The sequence below is a fragment of the Lissotriton helveticus genome, chromosome 6, assembly GCF_964261635.1.
Source record: "Lissotriton helveticus chromosome 6, aLisHel1.1, whole genome shotgun sequence".
In the NCBI taxonomy this organism is placed as follows: Eukaryota; Metazoa; Chordata; class Amphibia; order Caudata; family Salamandridae; genus Lissotriton; species Lissotriton helveticus.
Genome location: NC_136067.1, coordinates 238,160,300 through 238,187,755, shown reverse-complemented (window position 1 = coordinate 238,187,755; position 27,456 = coordinate 238,160,300). Strand labels below are relative to the sequence as shown.

General features: G+C 43.9%; 1 protein-coding gene across 3 annotated transcripts in view; it reads left to right on the top strand.

The window, feature by feature from the left end:
* The window catches only part of LOC144762473 (adhesion G protein-coupled receptor F5-like), a 1,325,307-nt gene extending 1,299,790 nt beyond the window's left edge, over window positions 1-25,517 (top strand). For 2 of the 3 annotated variants that reach the window (XM_078647687.1, XM_078647686.1), the window contains one exon: window positions 24,607-24,823. In XM_078647687.1, coding sequence (XP_078503813.1) covers window positions 24,607-24,683 — 77 coding nt within the window. In that variant the 3' untranslated portion in view covers window positions 24,684-24,823. Of the gene's footprint in view, window positions 1-24,606 lie in introns of all 3 variants that reach the window. The other variant, XM_078647685.1, reaches the window with a different exon arrangement.
* Window positions 25,518-27,456: the final 1,939 nt, after the last annotated feature.

Here is a 27,456-nt window from a genome sequence, read left to right as displayed (position 1 = left end):
AAGTTCAAAAGCTTGATAGCTTTCAAATGTAGTGAGTGTTTTTTTCTTTCCTACGGATGCACACTGAGCTGCTAGAGCTCCCCTATGTTTTGATCTCATCTGATCTGATTCAATAAACAGATCCCTTGGATGTCGGCCATAAACCTAAATATTCAGTTATAGAGTCTCTGATTTCTATCCTGAACATCAGATCCATCAGGGCTGCTACTGGGCATTTCCAGAGTGAACCTATAGGGCAGGTCAAGGTGGTATGTGAGTGGAAAATGGACAGTGTTATTGTGAGAATGGTGGTCACTGTAACCCAGTGTGCAATAGTTTTCTAAATAAGTCAGTAAGTGAGAAGGAGTTTTATACTGTGGACTAGTACTTTTACATTTGACACTGCTGATTCCTTAAACCCAATACATTCACCAAGTCGATCATGCCCATTATGCATCATCATTTTGAAACCTCAATCAAATCAATAACGGGTTTATATAGCGTGCTACTCACCCAGGAGGGTCTCATGGCGCTGGGGGAGAGGGAGGAGCTCCGTATCAGTCAAAGAGCCAGGCCTTGAGGTCCTTCCTGAAGGTGTGCAGGGTTGGAGAGCGTCTGATGTTCACGGAGAGCTCGTACAGGTCTTGGCTGCGATGTAGGAGAAGGCTCTCCCGCCTGTTCTACTTCTGCGGATGCGGGGGACCTCTGCCAGGGCGAAATCGGTGGAGCGGAGGTTCCTCTTGGGTACGTGGAAGGATAGTCTCTCGTTGAGGTATTTGGGTCCAATGTTGTTGAGGGATTTGTAGGCGTGGGTGAGGAGTTTGAAGGTGACTCTCTTCTCGACAGGGATCCAGTGTAGGTCTCGTAGTTGTTGGGTCATGTGTTCATGGCGTGGAGTTCCGAGGATGAGTCTGGAGGCTTTTGGATGGTCTGGAGTCTGTGTAGGAGAGATCTCTTATAATATAATTGAAAAAACCTTTGAAAATTGTTCACAAAACTTTTCTTTTTATCTCAAACCTCCTCCCCAACTCTCCTCATGCTGAAAACTTCAGACAGGCATTGCTCCTCCAAGCTCCATATCTGTACAACAGAATTTATTAAGAACAGAAGCATTATATTCAAAGAATTACTAGCGCATGATTACCCCATATTCCTATCAAATTAACCAGCTTTACAAAAGTAACATAGCACCATATGTAGGGCAGTTCATTATATTCACAGATCTAGGTTCACACTCCATTCCTATCATCACCTAAGCTTCTTATATTGTCAGTGTATCACGGATAATCAAACAACTCTCAGGTGCAACACACCTTTTTCCTTCCCAGGGGCTTTCCATCTGTCTTGTTCCTTCTCTTGTCAACAATTCATCTATGTACTACAGAGTGCCCGACACCCTACATGTAGAGGTACACCAGTGTGACCCCCTACAAGTAGTGTATGGAATATTCGGAATGACTGGGTCTCATCCAGGACCAATAACTGTTTAGGAACAATACTTGGTGAGTTATGCAAAATCACTTATTTCTTCAAAATGATGGGGAAATGGAGCAACCACTCTGCTGAAAAAAATTATTTTAGTCTTCTTTACATGATATATGTCCATGTAGGCAAATTTGATGTCACCACTAGGCCTACAAAAATGTGTCTTCCCTCTTGTTAGTGATATTATGTCTCACAGGATGCAGCATGGCATGACACACATCAGCTTTTCTTATTGTGTCCGATCCCCAAAGTTGAGAAATCATAGCAAAAAGGTTTGAAGAATTGGACTTGTTCATGGCTTCTGCTAGCAAGTATTTAGCGAAGGTTTCCATCTTCCCAGTTTTGAAAGATTGTAGCATCCCGATGATTACTGTCATTCCATCAGGACCTTGCATTGAATTCCACTCAGTCCAGCAAAACCTTTTTTTGCGTCTGGTCTGTCTTACCCTTGATGATGTGCATTGCTGGATAGGAGAAAATAGGGAGATTGAGTGCATATGTTTCATTTCCAGTCAATGGGTCTGAAAGGCACAAACCAGATCATTGCAATACACAGCTGTGTTTTCTCCTATTCTGTATGCAACAGATCACCCCACTCAAATTTACAGTCTTTCAGTGCCTTTAATTCACTTATGGGAGCTGCCAACAGCTTCTTTTGCTTCTCCTAGGTTCCAACAGATCTTGACCAACACCTCCTCCTTTTACTCAGCATCACTGCCATAGCCCTTATCCCTAGTTTCAATTAGTACAGGATAATGCAGCCTGCAGCAGGGGCCCGCAGATGAGCTGCAGGCAGTAATAGCACCGGACTTGTCAATAGTAGACACTGACTTCACCCTGAGACAGCATCAGCAGGCACCCCATATATTATTATTTCATGTCTGAAATGGTGGACATCTGCAGCTTGCACACAGAGATTACCAGCAGCCTGTATCACTGGAAAGGCTTTTTGGAAGAAGGATACAGTATGTTATGAAGACCACCACATGCTATAGATTTCAGGACGTCCTCAGCAGTCAATAATCAAGCCATTGTGCTGTTGGAGTACTCAGAGACAGAATCTGGCAGCAGTATTGTTTGATTCTAATATCAAGAGTGGGTTTTAAGGTGGGGCAGGCAGCTGGTGCTCCAATTTAGGTAGCCATCCTGGTGGGCAGCTAACTAGCACCATTTCCACTTACTCACTTCATAAGAGGTCAAAGCAAGCTGCAGCACTGGCCTCAAAGTTTTTCCAGTCCTCTAGACAGGACAAAGAATTCTTCTAGTGGGCTTCAGGCTCACCTTCCGAATTCTTACAGCTTCCAGTGTGCCTAGAACCAGAAAGACGCTCCAGCATTTCTGACAATTATTAGGAGACTATATTCTGTAGCCCAGGTACAAGAGCTTTCAGGCATTTGTTGAAGTAAATGACACTTCAACTCTCCTTATATTTCCTTTAGCAAATGAAAAATCAATTCCCCTTTCTTCTCTCTTCTTTGGAATTTTAGGGTTTAGTATAGGTTTTCAGAGGATTCAGGCTAGTATAGCAATGTTAGAGACTCCAAATCCAGTCCTTACCTGTTGCTAATATATCCTACTGATAGTAATAAGAGAATGAGCAATGACTCATGGTTGGGGAAATCTCACAGTCTACACCCTGCCCAAACTATGACAAAAAAGGTGTTTCTCCTAAACCAAGTCATCTCTCTGAGTAGTACGTCCATCTCCCTGAACTACAAAGAATAGCCACATCTCCCTTGGGAACAACAGTTAGAATGATACATGTGCTGTGACCACGCTGCCTTAAAGGATCCCTTCTTAAAGAATGCATGGTTTAAGTTTCACTTCAGATATCCTTTACTGGATCCTAGGAAGTAAGCATCACCACCCACTTAACCCTTTTGCTGTATAAAAAGTTATTTGAAACCAGAAAAAGCAGATCGTTCCCTGCTAACTCATCAGTAGCACTAATGGGCTTTGACTTGCAGCCACCTTTATCGGGGACCATCAGTTTAAAAATTGTGTACTGGAAATATAAAATAAAGGCCTCCCGCCTGCCTAGGTTTTACAAACGGTCTTGTGAGGCAATACAGAGAAAAAGGTTTCATACTGCTCAGCTACATAATTCAAGCACACAAATGACAAACAGTGGTTACCCTGTGGACTGCTTTTTTGTGTACTTTTTAATACTTTCACACCCCATATGCTGAGTCAGGTAACGCCCTCAAAGTGGCCTGCCAGATGAATTCACCAAGGCAAGTGTCCTCTCTTGCCTGATGGTCAACCTCCCCTTCAGCTTCAAGGTCTCAGAAGAAGTCACCTGACAATTGCAATTTTTTCTTGACTCATACTCTACAATCAACAGTCCGGTTTCAGACCTTCCAAAGTTACAGAGCCACTGTGACTGAAATTAGAGATGATCTCCTCATCTGTTTTGAGTCTGAGGAATGAGAAGCTCCAATCCTACAAGACATAACTGGGTTTTATGACTCAGTGTGTTGTATAGTACTCTCACATTGTCAGCAGGGTTCGACATCCAGTATGTTTAATGATTCCTCAAAACTACCGCCAACACATCATAATTGGGGATTACTTTTCCTTGATTAAGGGTAGCATATGTGATGTTTGACGAGACTTATTTGACTATCACCACTACTCTTCAGTGTCTGTATGATACCTCTGGAGAGCCTGATGAAACCTTATTAAAATAAGTTTCAAATATATGTGCATGGTATGCAACTACACACAATCACCCAGGCTATCACTACATGAATTGTGAATGCCATAGGCACATTTTCCTGTTGGAGATCACAAGCTGCTTATGTCTCCACCGGTCCAAAACTGAACTCATATTGAGCAATTGGAGCTCAAACAAGATTGTGCACATTATTTGGGCTTGTGAATTCAAACTGGTCCAAGTGCCCTTTCAGAAAGTAAAGGGTCTTTGTAAATGGCTTTTATCAAAAACGTCCTTTTATCACCAGATTGATCCTTGTTAAATCATCCTAATATCGTCTAGTCGAAATACAATAAAATGGTTTATTGAATTTCTAAAACTCCAAAATCAGGCAGCGAGATAGGCTCCATATTAATGGGCAAAAGTCAGATTCCATCATTCCAGCACTGAAGGAGCTTCATTAAACCTCAGTGGAGCTTATGTCAACAATTAAAATTCTTGGTACAATCCAAAAAGCCTACTGTAAAAACATCGGGTGAGTGCCACAATGTCCACTAAACTTCAAATTCCACCCCAACATCAGGCAGTGTTAATCTGATACTTCCAATCTATATCAATGAGAGGAAAGAATGCAAGAAAACCATACAAGGTCACGACATTTGCCTCCAGAATGCTCCAAGCTCCCATCGCTGATCTGCGCCCAGCCTCTTTGACTTCAAAACAGACAAGCAGTTAATCTTTTTAAGGAAGTCTTTTTTACCTTCTAGTCAAATTCAAATTTCTTTCTTTATTCGGCATTTTACATAAACACCATAAAAGTACAGTTTAAAATAACAATAGTTTACATTTTAAAAATAATACAAAAACTATTCCTGTTACAATTCATTGAGCCCCTGTCCCACCCCCTCCTATTACTCATGATTTCTGTGGTGGTTCCTTCAACATATCCCTCTAGTCTCTCTTTATTTGACTGCTAACTTTAAAAAACTTGTTCTAGAAAGTAGGGTCAAGGGGTCTTGGGCCATTTATAAATATAAAAGGACCTCCTTAGCATGCCTAAATTTGGGTTTTTTCAGCAGACTGACTAAAAAACGGCGCCTGGGCAATAAATAAAAGGGGCATAGTAATACAAAATGAAGGGTATCCTGCGGAGATCGTTGATCACAACCGCAGGGAACCCTTGGACTCAACTGGACTGATAAAACCTACCGGATCAGCAAGTAGATGGTGTAAAATGTTGAGCCTAAAACGTGTGATTAAAAATCTGTCCTGGGCGTTACGTATAAGGGCCAGGTAAGGTTCCATTCCTTCACAGGTCCTCACTAAGCCGTGAGCTTTGACTGACTGTTTGCCCCATTCCCTATCTTCTCTAGATGAGGCTTTAGAGTTAAAAAACCTCTCTTTCACCCTTTCCTGATCCCGACCTATAATTCCGGTCAGCATTAGGAAGCGATCCATACAGTCAATGCTTTCAAGAACGACCTTTAAATACTTCAGCCATGGGATATTCATTCCCCTGTCCCTACCCAGGCAGTCCATGATTATATTCCTGGTCAGTATGGCCTCTGGATTAACCCAGATCTTTAGCCATGCTAGCAAGGTCCTAACCTGCACCTTGTCCCCTATAAAGGCTCCACCCAGTTCTTCGTGAGCGATGTAAGAGGGAACACACTGTGGGAATTTGAGGAGCCTTCTCAGATATTTGTTCTCCTCGACCTGCAGTTTGTCGGAATCGACGAACACCCACAATTCTGCCCCGTACGCAGCTTTAGAGTAGCAGATTGAATTATATAGGTTCATCATTTGCTCCGGCGACCACCGCCCTAGTCTGCCCCTGTGCTAGACACTAACTTATTGCATTGCTCCTCAACTAATGCTTTAAAATGTAAACCCCTATCGAATAAAATTCCCAGGTACGAGAAGGACTGCACCTTCTTTATGCTATGTTCCCTATTCTTTAATTAAAATGTTTCCTTGGTTTAGTCCCTGTCTCCATTATGTACGACTTGGTTAGGTTGGCAGACAGATCTAAATTATTCATAAAGTCCACAAAACCATCTATCAGTCGCTGTAGTCACAGTGGAGTGCGTGCCAACAAGACCGCGTTATATTTACAACAAGGGGTGGTGAGGGACAGAGTCTCTGAATTAAGCAGAATACCGCGTTGTCTGCATAAAGCAGGACAGGGATTGCTCTTCTGCCTACTCTAGGTGAATCCACATTTAAGCTTCTTAAGGCTTGTTCTAGGCCATTTATATACAGGGAAAACAAAAATGGAGCCAAAATACACCCCTGTCGTACACCACTAGTGCAAATGAAAGGCTCAGTGCATCCACCCTCTAGATTATACCTAACTTTGGCTGAGGTGTTCCAATGTAGGGCTCTCAAAATCTTAATGAGATCTTGGTCCACCCTAGATTACTCATTAGAACCCACAGCTTCTCCCTGTTAACACAGTCAAATGCTGCGGTAAGGTCCATAAAAGCTAGATAGACCGCTTCATTGTTGGCAATGGTGTATTTGGCCACCAGTAAATATAGATTTAAGCATTGATCTGTTATTGATCTTTTAGCCCTAATTCGTACTGGACGTCAGTAATGATATGTTGTTCCTCAGCCCAGCTCGTCAGGCGATTTAAAACAACACGTCCCAGCACTTTGGCAGTTACATCTATTAGGGAGATGGGGCGATGGCATTGGGGAGAGTCTCTATTACCCTTTTAAAAATGGGGACTATTATGGCAGTTGACCATGAGCGGGGGAGCCCTGTAGCTATAGCAGCATGTATTACTCTTGTTAAGATTGGCGCCCATAGGTACACCTTACTTAGAAAATGGTCCGGGGGGATCCCATCCGGTCTCGGTGCCTTATTTCTAGTGAGACCCAGGATACCAGCAATAATCTCTTCCAGGGTGAATGCCAGTGCAACATTCCACCGCCCCACCCACTCCTCGTTATCCTGTGCCTCAGTATTCCCCCGATTATAGAGCCCGTGAGGGTGTTCCATCCACTGTTCGGGAAGAACGTTGGATCTATCTGCGGGCTATTTACATCTTGAAAAATAGGGTTTGTTAACTATCTTCCAAAAGGTGGTCATATCTTTCCTTTTGGGAGCTCCTCTCAGGTCCTCCCAGGTTTGAGTTTGGAGTGCATTCTTACTGCGCTTTACTGCCTGCTAATAAGTTAACCTGCATTGCATAACCCTGTATTTGTCCCTTGGGTAAATGTAAATGTAAATGTAAATGTACAGGAATTTATATAGCGCAAATCACCAAGAGGTTTCTAAGCGCTTGCTTAGGGAACCCGTCCTGGTATTCCCCTGTGAGATAACCCCGGCAGGGTATCCGCAAGGTGAAAGCCAGGCATCCCGCCGCGAGGGGCCGTTGTGGAGATTAAGCAAGCTATTGCCCAGAGTCGCAGAGTGTGAACCCGTGAATCGAGTAGGCACCGGAGCGAGAATTGTCGAGTCCATGGACATTTTAGGACTCAAGACCCCGCCGAGCCAGGAATTGAACCCTGGTCCCGGGCTGACCTCTGCTTCCAGGTCTGCCTCCTCTAACCAGTGAGCCACACTTCTCCACGGGGTAAGTCTTAGGGCAGCTCGTAAGTTCCTCTGAGCAAGTGAGCACCCACTATCAAACCATCTTGGGTCATTTTTAAGCTTGCCCTGCCCTGTCGTCTGCAAAAGACCATCAGGCGGCCTATTTCCTCAAATGCCTCCACTAAGGATGGTCCTTCCACTGCTAGGTCTAGACATTCCTCTAGAAACTGTTTCCCCTCTTTGGCAAATGATTTATAGAAGCTTTCACCACTAATCCTTAACCATTTCAGGCGCCTGCCCTGATCCCTGACCTTCTATATATTTGTCCCAGCCCCCCTCCTAATGGCCCTACTTGCATTAATCTCTGCTACCGACAATATTAGGGGGTTGTGGTCGCTAAAATCCCAGTAGCCACTTCTTAAGCAATTGGGATACTAATATAAAATCAATATAGGAGCTGCAGCCTCTTCCTTTAAAGGTAGGGTTGACCTGCTTATTGGGCTCAATGGCCAATAAATCCATTGAAGGTTCAAGCATATGACCTTTCATCGCCCTACACAGCTCCCTGCCCTCCAGCGTGTGCTCAAAGTGTGGTCCCTCCTCCAAACTGCATGAGGCCCAGTCTTCTTTGATAGGTAACAAGTTAGGGCACAAATGACAATTAAAGTCCCTCGCTATTAAAAGCATGGGTGCTATTGTGCCCTGCTTCTGCTCTGTCAACAGACTAAGTCTTTCGTCAAGCTCTCTCGCTCTGGATCCTCCAGCGTTATAGAAGTTGACCATAATTATATTGAGGCCCCTATTTTTTAACCGGAGGCCTATTATGTAATCTGAGTTCCATTTTAGGTCAACCCAAATCCCTTCCAGACACAAGTCTATATATATTAAAGACCACCCCTCGCTCTTCCGGCCATGGAGTTCCTTGCCGGAACCCCAAATGATTTATACCCAGCTAGACGGAAATTAGTGTGGTCTACCTCCCAGGTTTCCTGTACACAAATTGTTTGGAATTTATTAATACATTCCAACCATTCCTGATTTTGGAACTTAGCTGACAGACCTGCTACGTTCCAGGATACTAATTCATAGGAACTCCCTTGAGGGTTTGGGGGGGGCAAATACCTGTAGTAGGCCCATCACTACTTTGAGAAAACTCAATCCTAGGTGGCCTTGTTTTGCCAGGGGCAAGCTGAATCACGTTGGAGGTAACACATCTTGCATGCTCCTCTACCTGCAGTTTTGGATTTGGGGAGGTCACATTTAACATGTTTTCTTGGCCTGATTCCTCTCCCTGTACTCAGTCCACTTTGCTAAGATGTCTACCCCAGTGAAGTGGAGCATATTTATTAAATAACAGGAGTGCTGGCCCTCCCTCTGGAGGGCTGCCTGATGGCTATATATGTCTCCTCCCCCTAATACTGCTGGCAGAAACTCGCTCCTCTCCCCACCAACCCCACCTCTCATCCTACCTGGCTAGCCAATCCTATCCTTGTGGCACTCAGAGTGCCTAGAGTTAGGCATATGATCTAATGGAGTGTAAAAATAACATACATTCCAAGCCTGGATGGTGGATCGTGGATGTGTCTGAGGGCCCCAGCAAACATGGTCCGCTACCTTAGGATCTTTAAAATTAATAACAATGCAATCCCCTGCTATATTTTTTGTGCTATGTCCTACCCAGCTTACTCTCCTCACAAAAAGAATCTTACACTGTACATCTCGGAGCAATGGTCTGTTGATATTTAGCCAGTGTGTTGTCTAGTTTTTAAGTTGGTCGTAGGATTCAACTTTACCGTGTAACAATACAGGAACACCAGTCAAGACAGCAACATAGGGTGTACAATCTGGGGGTAGGTCTAGGTGGGGATGCAAGTTCTTTGCCTCATTCCCATCCCTGTCGTTACTGCGGCTTACCCCATGTGTCTCTCGGGGAACTGTATTTCCACCACTCACAGTTTCGCCCCTCAATTTATTGGGGCCCATTAGTTGCACAGCCTGATCCACAATGGATGGCACAATGATATTCGGGCAGGCTACAGTGTCCCTTCCTCCCTCCCTCGCTGACTACAGCTCACTATTTTATGGTCGATACCTCCCAAAGTAGACATTATCAGTCCTTCCGATTTTTCAAGCCTGTTCTCAATTAATGAGAGTCTTTGCATTAGGGGCTCCATAGAAAATGTTATGAGGGCTCCTACTTTTTAGCCAATACACTTCCTCAGTCTGTGATAGTCCAGTTGCAATCTCTTCCATATTCATGGCATTTTCTGCAGACAGAGATCCCTGTGAGACTTCAGTGAATGGGAGATCTATATTTAGCGGCTCTCTCTGTTTGCTTGGTTTAGAGATCTTAGGCTTCTTTCCCTTCTGCTGTGTACCTCCTCGTGAGCCTCCTCATTTTCTCTTAGAAGCAACCCCCTGCGTATATTCCATAGATTGTAAGGGCTCTTCGTGAACTTCTGCCATGCACATAACCGTCCTCTTAGGTAGATTTGGCGATGCACTACATGGCAGTGATGTGGGGTTCGAAGGGTCTCCATCGATATTGGAGGATGCTAAGGTTTGCTGTGGTTCACATTCATGGTCTGGGAGCCAGTGGCAGGAGCAGTCTGACAGTGACTTTCTGGCGAGCACACATTCATAATGCCCCCCAGGGATGATCTTTTTGAGAACACAGGGTCCATAGAGAGACGTCGTTCAGTGATAGCGATCTCATGGGCAAGAACAGATGTAGCCCTCGTTATGAATTGGTCAAGCGTTCCTGCAACATACCCAATTTTGGCTGCTTTCCTCCCTCTCCCCTCACGTGCTGCCATTTTAGTTCAAATAAAACAATAAAAAGGAAATTGAAATTGGCTCAGATATCAGTCTTTAGGGCCACTTACTAGAGAGGCAGGCCAGCCGTTGATGTTGAGGGCCTTAGAGGGGGGCCCCAGCCCAGCCTCTCCCTCTCCCTGCCTCGAACGGGCTAAAACAGGCCCACCCCTGGCCCGGGCTTCGCCCGGCACGCGCAGCAGGGACCTCGAGCCGTTAAGTAGCGCTGGCACAGGTGGGCTGGATCACGGGGCTCCTGGTCCTGGTAGTCCCCTTGGCGTCAACAACAAAGTCCCAGCAACGAGCGGGGCCCGCGAGCCGTTGAGTAGCGCAAGCACAGGTGGGCTGGATTGCGGGGCTCCTGGTCCTGGTAGTCCCCTTGGCGTCAACAACAAAGTCCCAGCTACGAGCGGATCATTCTACCATCTCAAAGAACGCAGACTTCAAAATTAACAACATAAACATTTGGGTTATCTTCAATGCCTCTATCTCCTCTGGATAGAGGTAGATACAGCCAACAAGCTTGCCTTTCAGCACTACAAGGTGACCTAGATTACCTGTTTTGACTACTGGGCAAAGTTATCATTAGGTGTGTGTGAAATTACCCCTGAGAAACAGTAACCCTGCATACATGGGCAGTGCAAAATGTGCCATCCGATTGTCACTTGTGACATCTTCTACTTAATAGAAGTAAACAAAACAGATGATTTTCTTATCCCCTAAAATGCTGAGCCTATCAACAAATATTTACACATAACTTCCAATAAAAATGGTACTTCACTTGTGTGGGTAGGCCCAGTGCCCGCAACAGGAAACATGGCAAAATGCAACATGGATGCATCACAATTTTCCACAGAAAAATTCCCCTTTTTTGCAATGTCAGTAGTTGTGGATTTTGAACCCTAGCCTATAGAAACCGAGTAAATACCTAGGGGAATCCATGGCACGGTGACTTGCGTGGCTCTCACCTGATGTTTTTACCTAGAATCCCTCGCAACCTCGACACTTTGACCACAAAAAACAGATTTTCCTTATATTACTGTAATGGAATGTTCTGGATCTGGAGGTTTCTTTAAAGTCATCCCCAGTGTCAGCCAATGGCAGACAGACACGCTGGGGAGGGATTGCTAGTGTCAGCCGTTGGGCACCCACACCAAAGGGGTGCAAGTGACTCAATGTTCAGAATTACATGCTGGCCTGAAAGTCCCAATGAGGGCTCATTTAGAGCTCCAAGCCTGATCATGGCTCAAGGAGGCCAGGTACATTCTCTTGAATGTCCCTTGCTGTCACTTATTGTGCATGGATTACAATAATCATTAGTGTTCTGTCCGACATCGGGTGAGGATCTTTGAGACCTGGTATTCGACCGTGTGATGGCCTGCCACGTCACAAAGTTCCTGGGACAGGATCCCGCAAGCCCGGGGAGGGATCATCTGCTTAGGTAGGTGAAGAATTTCATGTGTAGTCACAGAATACCTATTGCCTCTTCAGCTGTATTCCATTTGACTCATACACAGCTGAAAAAGTAAACCTCCATAAAATGTTGCACATATGAATTGTACTTCTCACAAGCAATGACCAAAGGAAGGTTGCTCAATGAAACCAGGTGCTGTGAGGGATTGACCCAAAGCCCCTTTCCTTATAATGTTAATGACTCAAGGTGTTGGGCCCGATTCACAGACCTAACTTAAGACAAAATCCTAAAGGTACTACCATTTTGGTATTCACAGAAGGCACTTACTCATTTTGGTATTCACAGAAGGCACTTACTCATTTTGAAACTCACAGAAGGCACTTACTCATCAATGAGTAAGTGCCTTCTGTGAATACAAAAATTAGTAAATGGTAGTAAGTTTAGGATTTTGTCTTAAGTTAGTTTTGTGAATCGGGCCCTTTGAGTACGCCAGACCTAAAAAAAAGGCAATCCTGACTGCACCAGACCTAAAAAGTAGCAGTCATCTTAGAGGAAGTTTCAAGAAGAGGTAACACTCTAAGATCAGCGAGAAATGTCAGGGAGAAGGAACTGAATGAGGACCACCACAGTAGGGACAATATCACCAATAGCCATCAAGTGAAGAAGAGATAACTCTTGACCTGAAACACGCCAAAATAATTGCCATCATGTTTTCCTGGCTCTTTGAAAGTATTGGATTACTTTATTTTTTTGTGGTTGCAACTCTTATTAACGTTCACATCCCAATCATAATTGTCTTGCCACCTGTTGTTACTATCTCTTATGACAAGTACATTATACAAATATCCTTTCATAAACTGACCACTTCCATGCATAGGCTAAAAGTGGTCAAATACTTAATGAAATTGGTGGGATAAAATGTAAATGTTCAATTAATAAATGTTGAAGATATCAATCAGGACAAGAGCTGGGACAGTGGTGGAATAAGACATTGGATGCAACTATTCAACAGTTTGTAATTTTCGGAAAACCCTTTTGTTTAAAATTGTATCTTTTGGCTACATCTTCCTTCCAAGAGTGCACACTCTTGACTATGGGTATTTGGCTCAATGTTGGTCCTTGCACCCTTTCCCCTTCTATCTTACTGTGCTCCACAACAATATAGACTTTTGGTTTAAGCATGTTTGACATTCTGTCTCTCAATGTTACCTTCTCTTGGTGTGCTTTCTTTTGTCGAAATGGCCATATCTCAAACAAACATGCCAAATCCCTTTTACCCTTTTCTCTCATTAAGACTACATTGTATCTTCACTCTCCCTAAGCTTTCGGATGGCCACATTGGAAAGAAGTGGACAATGTAATTGTAGTTACTTTTTTCACCAATACATCTTTTTTCAAATTTAAAGCACAGATCACAGGAAGTAAACAGTATATGTTTAACGAGGCTAGAACCTCTGTCAGTTCTGAATGCCACCTCTGATAGCTTTGTCTTTAAACTGTTGCACCAGTCTTTTGGGCCTATTCACAAAGTAATTTACTGCTGAATGTACATCGTTTTTGCCTGTAAGGTATTCACAAAGGAATTCCAGCATTTAGACAAAATATGGGAGAAAAAATATTGCGTGGACAAAATATTGTTTCATGAATACAGAGGGCAAAACTTGCATGAAAGTACATTTCTATAGGTAAGCAAAGTTTTACTATATCTAAGCCCACATATATCTACCTTAAGGAAATATATATATATATATATATATATATATATATATTACAGCTCCGTGGGGTTGTCCAAGTAGCGGGTTGCACTCGAGCCTGCGTGCGCTTTCCCCAAAGCGTTTGTTGGTATGGGCAGTTGCGTGTTTGAAATAGGCCCGACGCGTTTCGGAAATTTATTTTCCTCATCAGGGGCCAGCAGTAAAGTGCACGCCGTCTACCATCTCCTTTTATGAAAACACACATTGTGCTTATGGGAGATGTAGTCCATATGTCCTGGATGGATGCACTTTCAAATTACTGCTCGTTCCAAAGGCTCTACCATGAGCCCCAAACAACACTCCTGTCCTTATCCATCGCGCAGCTCCACATACGTGACTCCTTGAATAGCGAGTCTCGTGGCCCCCATTTTCCGGGGTGGTGCAACCCAGGTCCAGGTCCAGCGCAATGGAGGTGACCCGCCCTGACAACCCAAGCCCAATTGTGGAAAACTTTGGAGGTAGATCGAGGAATTGGTATGGGTTTGGATTGCTGCATGCCACAGGTGATCGTAATTCTGACCTGAATGGGACAGTGACTTCACGGTGAGGCCCGGAGTATTGCCACGAGCCCCACAGATTGCGCACACACTGGAGGCTGCAGAAGGCGTTGGGTGGTGCTTGATGGTGACAACAGCCCGGAGAAAACATTGTTTGAATTACTGGCAGCGGTTACCGGCATCCAGCCAGAGGGATGCTGGGACATGCAGTTTGATGATGTCCTCCAATAGGAAGGAAGCATTGGACTTTTAGAGCAGAACTGCATGCAGCACCAGTACAGGGAGTGAAGGCATCTGAAGAGGGACAACTTCCCGAAATGCGTCATGCCACATGCCACATAAGAACTGTTGCAATAATCTTACCTGAAGCACTGCCCGCTGAGTCCCTCATTGTTTCTTCACGGAGGCAATTTTTGGGATATACTTTGCGAGGCCACAGCGTAATGGAGGTGACCCGCCCTGACAACCCAAGCCCAATTGTGGAAAACTTTGAAGGTAGATCGAGGAATTGGTATGGGTTTGGATTGCTGCATGCCACAGGTGATCGTAATTCTGACCTGAATGGGACCGTGTCTTCACGGTGAGGCCCGGAGTACTGCCACGAGCCCCGCAGATTGCGCACACACTGGAGGCTGCTGAAGGCATTGGGTGGTGCTTGATGGTGACAACAGCCCAGAGAAAACATTGTTTGAATTACTGGCAGCGGTTACCGGCATTCAGCCAGAGGGATGCTGGGACATGCAGTTCGATGATGTCCTCCAATGGGAAGGAAGCATTGGACTTTTAGAGCGGAACTGCATGCAGCGCCAGTACAGGGAGTGACGGCATCTGAAGAGGGACGACTACCCGAAACGCGTCATGCCACATAAGAACTGTTGCAATAAGCTTACCTGAAGCACTGCCCGCTGAGTCCCTCATTGTTTCTTCATGGAGGCAATTTTTTGGATACATATATATATATATATCTTCAAGGCTCGTACAAGTGGAGTTAAGAATAGAAAATCTATACTTACTATTTGCACTTACCTTCCCAATATTTTGGTTTGCAATACTTTTGACACTATATTTTGTCCACACAATATTTGTGTTTACAATATTCTGTCAGTGATCCAGGGATTACTGGCATGCATAATTAATGTTCAACTGCAGATTTTTCTGCCATGAGTGCAAAGAAATATGCACTCTTTAATCACACTAACAAGGTGGGAAGTGTGTATTCCAAGGCATGGTTTGCCTTAATACTTTGGAAATGCTCACAAAAATGTAATTTTGGGGCATTCTCAACACCCCCCTTCTCCTCTTTGTCTTTGTTCTACCCTAAAAAACGGTCTGAGACTTTCTCAAAGAAAGTGCTGCAGTAATTCCCCTTCAAGGATTATAAGGGGAACATCATTCCCATACTTTTCTGGGACCTGTAGGTAAACCGCTTTCTCCATAGAGAAAACATTTTACCAGCAGAGAAAGAAAATGTGAATTTGTTCAGGGGTTTCCATTCCTGCTGTGTGGGATTCTTGAGGCTATAAATCCACACCGGGAATAGGTCTTCATTGAGGCTGTCAGATGACATGTCCTGTAGTACTTCTGGAAACCTGGGCCTGAAGAAGTTTTCTTGGTGTACTACTGAGAAAGTTTGTGACTAGTAAAACAAGTAAATGTAAATTTAGGCATGGCTGTAAATCTCTGCCCCTGCTGACACATTTCTCTTGCTGAATAGGCCACTTTGTCTACTTTAATCACTTTTCACTTTAATTAGTCTTTATTCGATATATTTCAATCATAAAAGACATTTTACAAAATAAAAATAAAATGTGTTGTTTTTTATCCCACCCCACCCCCCCACCCCTCAGAAATACAGAATCCACATGAGTTAATACAATAAATAAACAAAAAATAATAAAGATCTTCCTATCTCATACTATTTACACTACTACTATGAATCCTACTTACATCTTTACACAATCTTACAATATCCTATTTACATTTTTATATAATCTTAAAATATCCAGCTAAGTTCATTAGAATCCAATCAAATAAGGATAAAAAGCAACAACTACTTGTTGAGATTTACATAGTTTATCACGTAAAAATATAACTTAAAAGAAATTTAAATAGATGCAAACTGTACGGCATTAAGTAACAATCCTAACTTAATCCAAACAGGTTTTGCGTGCCCGAATTATCCACATCCAGTGAAGGAACTTTGCCATAGCTATAACAACAGGCTGGGAGGAATCTGTTCTTAGAATCCTGACAGCCTCATTTGACGACTTTATACCTAACTGGATGCAAATTGGTTTAAGCCATGATTGTCTAGGTATTCTATATTCAGGGCAGGCAAATAACACATGACCAATGTTTTCGTTATGGTCCGGACAGAAGGGGCACCTTGGAGTTTGTGCTTTATTCCATTTCACTATTAGGGCATTTAACGGAAGTGTCCCCACCCTCAACTGATGGTACCTCTTCCGGTCCCCTGGGACCGTAATCCAATCCCAGTAGGGTTCGAGGGCCGGTGAGTGCTTGAGCTCCAAATAATCGTATGTAAAGGAACGGTCAATATGATTCCTAAAGCACTTAATCTCCACCATACTCCAGTAGAGTTCACGAAGTATCTTTTTTGGTGGAAAAACACTATTTAACGGATCATCCCACATTTGGGATAAACCCAGTGCCCTATATAGAAGTTTAGCCTCTTTCAACCAGACTATCTTATTAGCAGTATCTAGGGATCTCACCTCCAGGAAGCCTTGGGCATACTGGGAGAGCTCAGGAGTTATCCATAACCTTCTCCAGTAGGCCACAATTCTATACCTGGCTATGTCCCTAAAGCTATAGATTCCCAGATCATACTTTAAAGGTATCAATGGGGTTGACATTGGTAGCCCAGTAATGTTGCGGAGAAATTTGTTCTGTGCTACCGTCAACTTGTTCAAATTACTGGACCCCCAGAGTTCTGCTCCATAAAGAACAGCTGCTCCGACCTTAGCATTGTAGATTTTTAAGACAGGTCTAATTGGTTTAGTGTGAGATGAAAAAAGCTCCTTTGTGAGAACTCCTGCAAGTTGAGCATGTTTTGTGTCTAATTCGTTTGTATGGTGTTTCCAATCTAGATTGTATGACAGATTGATACCAAGGTACTTAAAGACCTGGGTCTGCTCGAGCTGGACCCCATCCATAATGACTCTGCCTCTAATGTGTTTCCGTTTGTGCATAACCATAAATTTAGTTTTGCTGGTGTTAATTACAAGACCATGATCAGTGCAAAATCCTTCAAACACCCTAATGGCCTTTTGTAGTCCCTGCTGGGTCTTTGATATCAGCAAGGTGTCGTCCGCAAACATCAACAGGGGGATCGGCCTTCCTGCCAACCTTGGGGCATCCGTGGGCTGATGTTCAAAATAACCGATCACCCTGTTGATGTATAGCGAGAAGAGTGTTGGTGCGAGCACGCATCCTTGGCGTACACCCCTCGCTATGGGGAACTTCTCAGTAGTACTACCCTGCTGATTCCATCGTACTTGTGCAAAACTATTTTCATGCATCCTAATCAATAAAGACAGGATTTCTTTTGGAATACCCTGATCATGTAGGATATTCCACAGTTTGTGGCGGGGAACTAAATCAAAAGCTGATTTTAAATCAACAAAAGCTGCAAAAAGCATCCCGCCTTCTAATAAAACTGTGCGCCAATATAATAAAACAAATCTAAAAATTTGATCAATAGTGCTGGTATGGCTGCGAAAACCAGCCTGCAGGGGAGATAATATATCATAATCATCTATCCACCCATGAATTCGCTGTAATAATAGCCTTGCCACAACTTTTTGTATGCATGCAATCAGGCTAATAGGCCTGTAATTGCCTGGATCCGAGCATGCCCCCTTTTTAAAGATGGGGATAATCTCGGCTCCTTTCCAGGTCTCAGGGATAGGCGAGCCCTTTGCAATAGCGTTGGCTAACAGCTGAATATAGGTGGCCCATAGATCCTTGTCATGCATAAACAAATCTGCAGGGATAAAGTCTAGGCCCGGGGCTCTGGCTTTAGGTATACAGCTCAGAGTTTTTAGGATATCATCTTTTGAGAAGACTAAGGGGCTCGCGAGGATATCTACAGAAGCTAGACATTCCTCTTCGCCTTCATCCTCAGCAGAAAAATGGGTAGAAAAATGGGATACCCAGGCTTCTGGTAGTACATGGTTAGTGGGTTCTCCTCTATTTGACCCCCTTCCCCATTTAACGATGTTCCAGAAGGGTGTCATAGATCTTTCCCTACTGGCATCGAGTAGATCCCTCCAGTAGCCTTCCTCCCAATCCCTTTTTGCACTAAATTGCACTTTTTTGTACATAACTCGGGCCTCCCTTATTTTAGTTTTGTCTCGAGTTTTTACCGCATCTGACAGTAATCTATAGGCAGTCCTGCAGGACTTGTCATACCACTGATCCTCCTTTCTAATTGGTCTACGTGGCTTTTTCTTAGCTTTCTTAACAAAAAATAATTTTAAATTGTTAAAAAATTTGTCGTGGATCCTGCTAATTTCAGCTATCGGGGTATTTTTATCAAATATATCCTGGACTTCTTGAATGGCCAAAGTTGTTAGATCCCTTATGGCTACCATGCTTTCCTCATTTGCTGCACAAATTGCCCATCTGATGTGTCTTTGATCGTTGGAAAGGTTTATCTGGACAGTTTCCCTCTCTTCCTCATTTGCCATCAGATCGAACAGTTTAAAGGTTAAAATCAATGGGTCGTGATCACTTTCCACCCTTGTCTCAACCCTCATATCAAGAACATTCCCCCAGTTCTCTTTATTAGTTAATATGTAATCAATACGACTTTGAGTAGTTCCATTAGAGAAAGTAGGGGCGCCCTGCTTATCCGATAACGTTCTTCGGTTAGTGGCCCTCAGCCCAGACTCAACACATAATACTTTTAACTGTAATGCAGCCTCAGTCCATCTTTTGATAGGTATCAAGGAAAGCTGTGGGATTTCCCAAATGAAGTCCTCTTCAATAGTGAGGTCAACATCCTGGTTATCAAGTGGTTCAAAACAACAATTAAAATCACCACCAATAATAATATCAGCATTCAAACAGTGTTGATTTAATAGTATATCCAATAGTTCAACCGCCTTAGTGGATTTACCACCCGGTAGGCCCCTTGAGTAGATGTTAAAAATAAAGATGTCCCTACTTGGCGGTCGCTGTAATTTGACCAGTAATATATCAGGACTATTGGTATCTATTTGTAACACTGAGTAGTCATTCCTCTGCTTAATCCATGTTACCAAGCCACCTTTTGCCCTTCCCCTTGAGCTCGGGGTGGCTGGAATAAAATAATGTAGATATCCCTGAATTGGATCCGGTTCTAACTGCCAAGTCTCCTGAAAAAGGACTATATCCTTAGAGTCCAGGAAATTTAGCAGATCCTGTGATAGAATCTTGTTTTTTAACCCTGCGACATTCCAGGACAACAAGGTACATTGTATATTAGCATTGTCACTGGTAGGTTTTGTACTATTGGTTAAACCTTTACCCTGTTGCTGAGTAAAATTATATTCACATGCGTTGCCATCTATAGTAACCAATTCAGGGGAGAAAATCTCATATGACTCAAGTACATCATTATTTGTAGTAAGTTTGGAACATTCAATACGCTGTTCAACATTAATCACATTACCAGACTCGACCTGAGTGCTACTTACATTGGTCAAAGCATCAGCTAATCCAGTATTTAACCGGGTGCCCATTTCCCTAGCCTCATGAGTGACACCAGAAATTAGAAAATTTTCAAGACTACTACCCAGTCAATCACAATCATTTAGCCCTGATAAGGCATCATATCTATTACCTAGAACCATACCCCAGTCTTTTTGGGGAGCACCTTGGCCTCTGTTGTTTCTCACAGTGTTCCACATAGGTCCGGGGGTCCTAGGAAAAGTCACATTCTCTTGCTCTCCATAAAAGAATTTTAACGTAAGAGGAACAACAGATCCTGCTCTTCTTTGGGGGGGATTGATATGTTTTAGGAGATTTGGCAGAACACCTGGATGGGAAAAAGTCACTATAACACAATCTCCCTTGAATACTTTCGGTCGATTTCCAATCCACGCCACCCTCTTAGTGGATTTAATCTCAGATGCAAGTTGATATTTTCCTCCTGGTGCCATTTGCATATTGTTTGTTAGCCAATGGAGGGCTTTGCTAAACAAAGATGCTGGTGTTTCGGATTTTGCATCTGCTGGCGAGGGAACATTTGCCAGAACCAGGACCACAAGAGACGCTTCCTCAATAAATTGGAGGGGATCTGTTTCCTGGCAGTTCATTGGCAAATTACCTTTGGGTCCTGATACCCCGGCGATGTTTGGAGGTCGAATAATAGAATGAGTTTCATTCCCGACTGTACTTTCTGGGAGCATAGGACTGTTCTCTTTTTCTATAGAGCTCTTTGCCTTAGATTCAATTGGTTTCGCCATTTGTGTCACTAAAGTATTGACCGTCTCAACCCCTTCCACAGCTTTGACTTGAAGAGTAGTCATCTTTTTTACCTCCGCATTCAATTTATCAATCTTGGCAATCAAAGGCTTAATGATAGTTTGGATTTTGGAATCAATAATGTCTGCTATTTTCTGAAGCAAATCTTCTTCGTTATAGCTTTTTTCATGATTGCTTCTATCAAGGACATTAATATCACCATCATCTAAAATTTTTGCCTTGTTTTGCCCTGTCGGAGAAACATTTTTCCTCCTATTACTGGAACGTAACCCCATCCGTTTTTGATGAGTTTTCCTGTTTTTTCTCGTAGGTCGAGTTTCCTGCTCAGGAGATGGTAGATCATCAGCATTATGCACCAGAATCTCGTGGTCATGTTCAATATTTATTCCTTGATCTAGTGGCATAGCATTTGCGACATCATCCAAGTTAAGGCTAATCTGATCATCCAAGTTTGGAGTAGGATGGACCGTGATGTCTATTAGATTTGGGGTATCATCCAATACTAAAGAGCTTGAATGTTGAGGACTTTGAATTGGGCTTAGTAACTGTAAATCAGGCGACTGACTTAATCCCAATGATTCTCTTCTCTCTTTATTTATTTTGGTTATGACTTGAAGCATGTAGTTTTCAATGGGCTTAGAGTTAACTGTAGGCTTAGAGCTAACAGGGGGCTGTTTTTTAGAATTCTTTTTAGACATATTAAAATTATATAGTCGATTGTCCAGGGATTATATAGGCTTTACCAATACACACCGGATGCTTGAATAGAGTCTTACGTGATGACACTGTACAATAAAGTCAATAAAAAAGGGAATTTCTTACTTGCTTGGGTTGCAGATGTTAGAGGGGTTGCCCAGTCCAGTCCCGGCCAGTCTAGGACTGTCTAAGACTGTCCCGCCCTTGTCCCGGGCTTCTCCCGCGCGCGACTCGCGTGTGCGAGAGGCGTTCCCTGCTGATAAGGCGCCTCCTGGCGCGTAGGCGTCGTCACCCCCGCCGCGTCCACCCCCGGGGCAGCTGGGTGATGTAGTTCCCCAGCTGCTGCTGCACCGGGTGGATAGCGGAGGATGGCGGTATGGGCGCTGCGCTTCTGGCCGTTTCCCTCACGGCGCGGTTTTGTTAGTTTTCAGGCTGTGGGCTGCAGCAACAAAGACAACGAGATGGCCGTTTCCCTCACGGCAAGTACTGTGGCGTTTCGAGTGTCCCAAGAGCGCTTCGGCGCTCCCTGCTGATAAGGCGCCTCCTGGCGCGTAGGCGTCGTCACCCCCGCCGCGTCCACCCCCGGGGCAGCTGGGTGATGTAGTTCCCCAGCTGCTGCTGCACCGGGTGGATAGCGGAGGATGGCGGTATGGGCGCTGCGCTTCTGGCCGTTTCCCTCACGGCGCGGTTTTGTTAGTTTTCAGGCTGTGGGCTGCAGCAACAAAGACAACGAGATGGCCGTTTCCCTCACGGCAAGTACTGTGGCGTTTCGAGTGTCCCAAGAGCGCTTCGGCGCTCCCTGCTGATAAGGCGCCTCCTGGCGCGTAGGCGTCGTCACCCCCGCCGCGTCCACCCCCGGGGCAGCTGGGTGATGTAGTTCCCCAGCTGCTGCTGCACCGGGTGGATAGCGGAGGATGGCGGTATGGGCGCTGCGCTTCTGGCCGTTTCCCTCACGGCGCGGTTTTGTTAGTTTTCAGGCTGTGGGCTGCAGCAACAAAGACAACGAGATGGCCGTTTCCCTCACGGCAAGTACTGTGGCGTTTCGAGTGTCCCAAGAGCGCTTCGGCGCTCCCTGCTGATAAGGCGCCTCCTGGCGCGTAGGCGTCGTCACCCCCGCCGCGTCCACCCCCGGGGCAGCTGGGTGATGTAGTTCCCCAGCTGCTGCTGCACCGGGTGGATAGCGGAGGATGGCGGTATGGGCGCTGCGCTTCTGGCCGTTTCCCTCACGGCGCGGTTTTGTTAGTTTTCAGGCTGTGGGCTGCAGCAACAAAGACAACGAGATGGCCGTTTCCCTCACGGCAAGTACTGTGGCGTTTCGAGTGTCCCAAGAGCGCTTCGGCGCTCCCTGCTGATAAGGCGCCTCCTGGCGCGTAGGCGTCGTCACCCCCGCCGCGTCCACCCCCGGGGCAGCTGGGTGATGTAGTTCCCCAGCTGCTGCTGCACCGGGTGGATAGCGGAGGATGGCGGTATGGGCGCTGCGCTTCTGGCCGTTTCCCTCACGGCGCGGTTTTGTTAGTTTTCAGGCTGTGGGCTGCAGCAACAAAGACAACGAGATGGCCGTTTCCCTCACGGCAAGTACTGTGGCGTTTCGAGTGTCCCAAGAGCGCTTCGGCGCTCCCTGCTGATAAGGCGCCTCCTGGCGCGTAGGCGTCGTCACCCCCGCCGCGTCCACCCCCGGGGCAGCTGGGTGATGTAGTTCCCCAGCTGCTGCTGCACCGGGTGGATAGCGGAGGATGGCGGTATGGGCGCTGCGCTTCTGGCCGTTTCCCTCACGGCGCGGTTTTGTTAGTTTTCAGGCTGTGGGCTGCAGCAACAAAGACAACGAGATGGCCGTTTCCCTCACGGCAAGTACTGTGGCGTTTCGAGTGTCCCAAGAGCGCTTCGGCGCTCCCTGCTGATAAGGCGCCTCCTGGCGCGTAGGCGTCGTCACCCCCGCCGCGTCCACCCCCGGGGCAGCTGGGTGATGTAGTTCCCCAGCTGCTGCTGCACCGGGTGGATAGCGGAGGATGGCGGTATGGGCGCTGCGCTTCTGGCCGTTTCCCTCACGGCGCGGTTTTGTTAGTTTTCAGGCTGTGGGCTGCAGCAACAAAGACAACGAGATGGCCGTTTCCCTCACGGCAAGTACTGTGGCGTTTCGATACTCAAAGAAGCAGCAGCAACACCGCTCAACCAGTCCACTGGATTACAGTCCCTTCCTGACGCTTTTCATCCTTTGACTTCATCAGGGGAATTGGGTAAGGAGAAAACAGCCCGGCAATGCTTGGCAGCACTTTTAAATTCCAAAAACCTGCCTCAGTGGGCGTGGCTCACTGCATGGCCTCATGGTTAGTGTAGTCCCAACCAGTCTAATCTATCACACAATGGTATATGTTAGAGTTGATTAAAATTATATAAGCTGTTCTAATGTGGGACCAAACAAGGCCAGTAAACATACTTTCTCGTCAGGAGTATAACTACAGATGGTGCAGCATGCATAGTGGCACTGGAGCCCAGATCCCTAAATGAAACATTGAACCCTGATAATTGCTGTATTTTACTACCCAAACAGCTTTCACCAGGACCCATGCTATTGTTTCTCTTGTGTGACCATCGCTCTATTGTTTCTCATATGTGAATATCTCTCTCATCCATTTGCATCTGGTGAAAGGGAGAACATTAAACATATCCAGTATTTGATATCTTGGTGGCACATGTTTCTCTTTACCATGCTGGGATATATAGTGTCTTTGGCAAACTGAATATATTGGCAGTTATAACGCAATACTTGTTTTGAAGATCTGATTTTCCATGTTCTTCATTTTACTCTTTGTTAAATACAAATTTTGTAGATCTATCCAGAAGGCAACAGCCAGTCTTGAAATGGAAATATAGAAGTGCAGGTACTCAGTTTTCAAAGTACCTGTTAGCTCCTGCGAAGTGCTGGCACACTCCCATTTAATTATATTGCAGCAGTGCTGAGAAGTGCTGGTACTCTCCCTTTCAAATTAAATAAGTTCTGGTACGGAGTACTAGAGAGCATCTGCACAGTTAATGCACCCCAAGCCATCCAACTGCATTGTAGATTTATCATACTTCAGGTGGCAATTCGACACTTGTTTCATACTTTGAGAGCTCATGATTAACTATATACAAGTGTCTCTCATTTTTGGTAACTTATTTTTGATGGAAAACTTCTAAACCATCAATCAAGCAACTAACTCTGCAGTCAGAATGATAGGTTGAAAGCTCTTGCTCTTAGGTCACTCCCTAAACCGTTGCTTTTGTTTTACTCTTTTTCAGGAGCCTATAATCTTTCTTCTGCTTTGCAGTCCAGTTCAAATGACGAGTCATCACATTCGTATTCAACACTGCAGTGACAAGAAGTCATGTATGGATATTTCTACTGAATGATGAAGAAGATTCTTCTATTAATGCCGTTACTCACTATACACCCCTGTATCAACTTGAAAAGGTTGAAATTATGAAATAAATAGGAATTGTCAGATGGGACATTAGCTTTAATTACTCCATGAAATAAGAGTTTATTGTGCACATGCCAAGGAAAACTTTTACAAACTGTTCTTTTGAGAGGAACAGGTTCTTTCCCAATTTAAGGGCTTAGGGTCTTCTATAATGTAACAATCTGTGATCACTGTGTCCATGGATAAACATAAAATGTTCTATAGGAAGTGACAGTAAATGTTTACATTTGAATAATTAAGAAAAGCACAGGGAGAGCAGTGACTTTAGGAATTTCAGTTTTAAACTTTTCAGGGAGTCCAGACATCTGTCAAGAACACAGAAAAGGTGGGGACATATTTATATATATCCAAAAGTACAAGTGAAGTTCTTTATCATGCATGCAATGCGTACAGAAAGCAAGCATTTCTTTTCACTGTAGTAGTTGTTTTAAAAAAAAGATGTTTTATTTAGTACCCCCATTTTGATTGCTGAAACATTTGATATATACACTAATTAACAAACTTTGGCAACGCCAGTAAATCTGGCTTTAATATACCAACACAGACTTCCACAAATGCCATTTTCAAATTAAAAAGCCATACCTTATGGCTTGGTCAATGCTTGCTCTAAAAATTAATTGATATTGCTTTCTGTTCTGAATGTCGCATGCAGTTCACAACTTGGAAGTTTAAGTAGAAAACTGTTTAAAATTTTTTTTTTTTTATTAAACTATTTGCAGTAAGAAAAAAGTTGTATTTCCTGAAAATCTATGTACTCTTTGGATAACATACACCAGTGCTTTTCTAAGGTGTGTGCTAGAATACCTTCAAAGAAACAACATGATTACGGAAATAACTTTTTGGGTCTTAGATTCCCCAGTTTGACGGTGACTGGAGACTTTGCCATGCCACACCTTCCTCACTTAGGGTTTAGATAAAGCGTAGTTTAGGGGTAATGAAAGGGCTCATGCAATACATATACTTTCTTTCGTGACCTCGATGACCTTCTGTGCATCTTTGTGGGCAGGATTAAATGAACTGTAGGTGAAGATGTCATTTATTTTTGTGTGTGCTAAGTTACAATGTTGGGTTGTTTAGCACCTTATTGTATATTTTTACGTGACACCTGATTCTGCACCTTTTGTGGTAGTGGCCTATGTTGTTTTGTGGCAGAAAAGAAGAGTGTAGCATTTTATCTGCTGTGGATGAAACCACCATTGATTTTTGCTGCTGCAAGCAGCATTTCTGTCCACGAAAACTAGTGCAGTCATATAACAGTCATATAACATCCAAATTATAAATACATAATATGCTTTCAAATGGCTCTGCAGTGCATATTAGCATAGGTCCAAAAAGTAACCCAATTCTTGGTAGTTTGTGTTTGGCTTTCAAATAGGTTGACTTTCAGAATCACATTTACAGTGGGTGGTGAGATGGCAGCTCGCTTAGATTAGTTTTGCTCCCAAAATGACCATATAAACATCAGGTAAAGACTATCAATATCATAACTGAATAATTTTAAGTTTGGTGCTCCTCAGACATTTTATTTGGAAAAAAGATGTACATTTAATTTTGGCAGTACCTTGCAAGCAAGCATAATCATGTCCATAAAATTAAAACATAAATTTCTACACCTTTCTGGAAATCATAACACCACCCTCTGTATCACCAGCAAAATCAGTTGTGTGCATTGACCAATAAACACTGAAATTAACAGGCCCTGTATTGGCTTTGTCTGCCAGACAGCCATACTACTACGTTGTATGTATGTCCAAGATGTAACTGTTTGCTTCACAGCGGCCAGGAACACATGGCTGCATCCTGTTACTAAGGTGACTTCTTTACCCACCAGTTGTTAGGTGAGATCGCAAAAGCCCTCAAAAGGCAGTTGCAGATTTTACTCACAATATATATATATATAATTTGTTAGTGTTATCATATGAGTTTTAGGACTGTGTTGAGTTACGAATGTGTTTTTAACCTTTGAAAAATGCTGATACTCTGCTGAGATTTGGAGAACCATGTTTGAGAGAACTCAGCTTTCATAATTTTATCATGGAAAATATTAAAAGTGCTCTAGAAGCTAAAATGAGAGCATGTGTTGTATAAATTCACAAATATCTTCTGCATCCATGTGGGATAAATGTCTGACAAGCTAAGCAAAGTGTCCTACCGCAGCTTCACCGCAGAGTTCTAATGAAAAACGAGAGTTCTGTATTTATGATATAGTTGGTCACTTTGGCACATCAGAATGTTGGAATAAGAGAAGTATTAAGAGATTCCAGTAAAAGAGTAACATAAGGGGTTTCGTTTTTTCATAGAAATTAGGGGATAGATGCAAGGGTTTCATCCTTTCTGTATCTGTGTGAAAATGTGTTCCTACATGTGACCCTAGGCGCTGTTGAATTTACAACTGACCCTATGGAGCTGGCTGAAGTAAATGATCATTGCTGTGTTAATTAGAAATACAAACCTGTTGGCTTCATAAATGTAAGGGAAGTATGGATTTTCTTTAATATGTTTTAAAGGGGCTAGGAATAGTTAAGGAGAGAGAGCCCTACCTTAGCCTAGTACCTTGTTCCGCATCTTTTCACTCTCTGTTGGTTCTTAATTATAAAATAGTCAGATTTTTGTTAGACATTGAAGGTTATTGTTTAATCTTTAATTTAAATGTTTCAGCCTTGATATC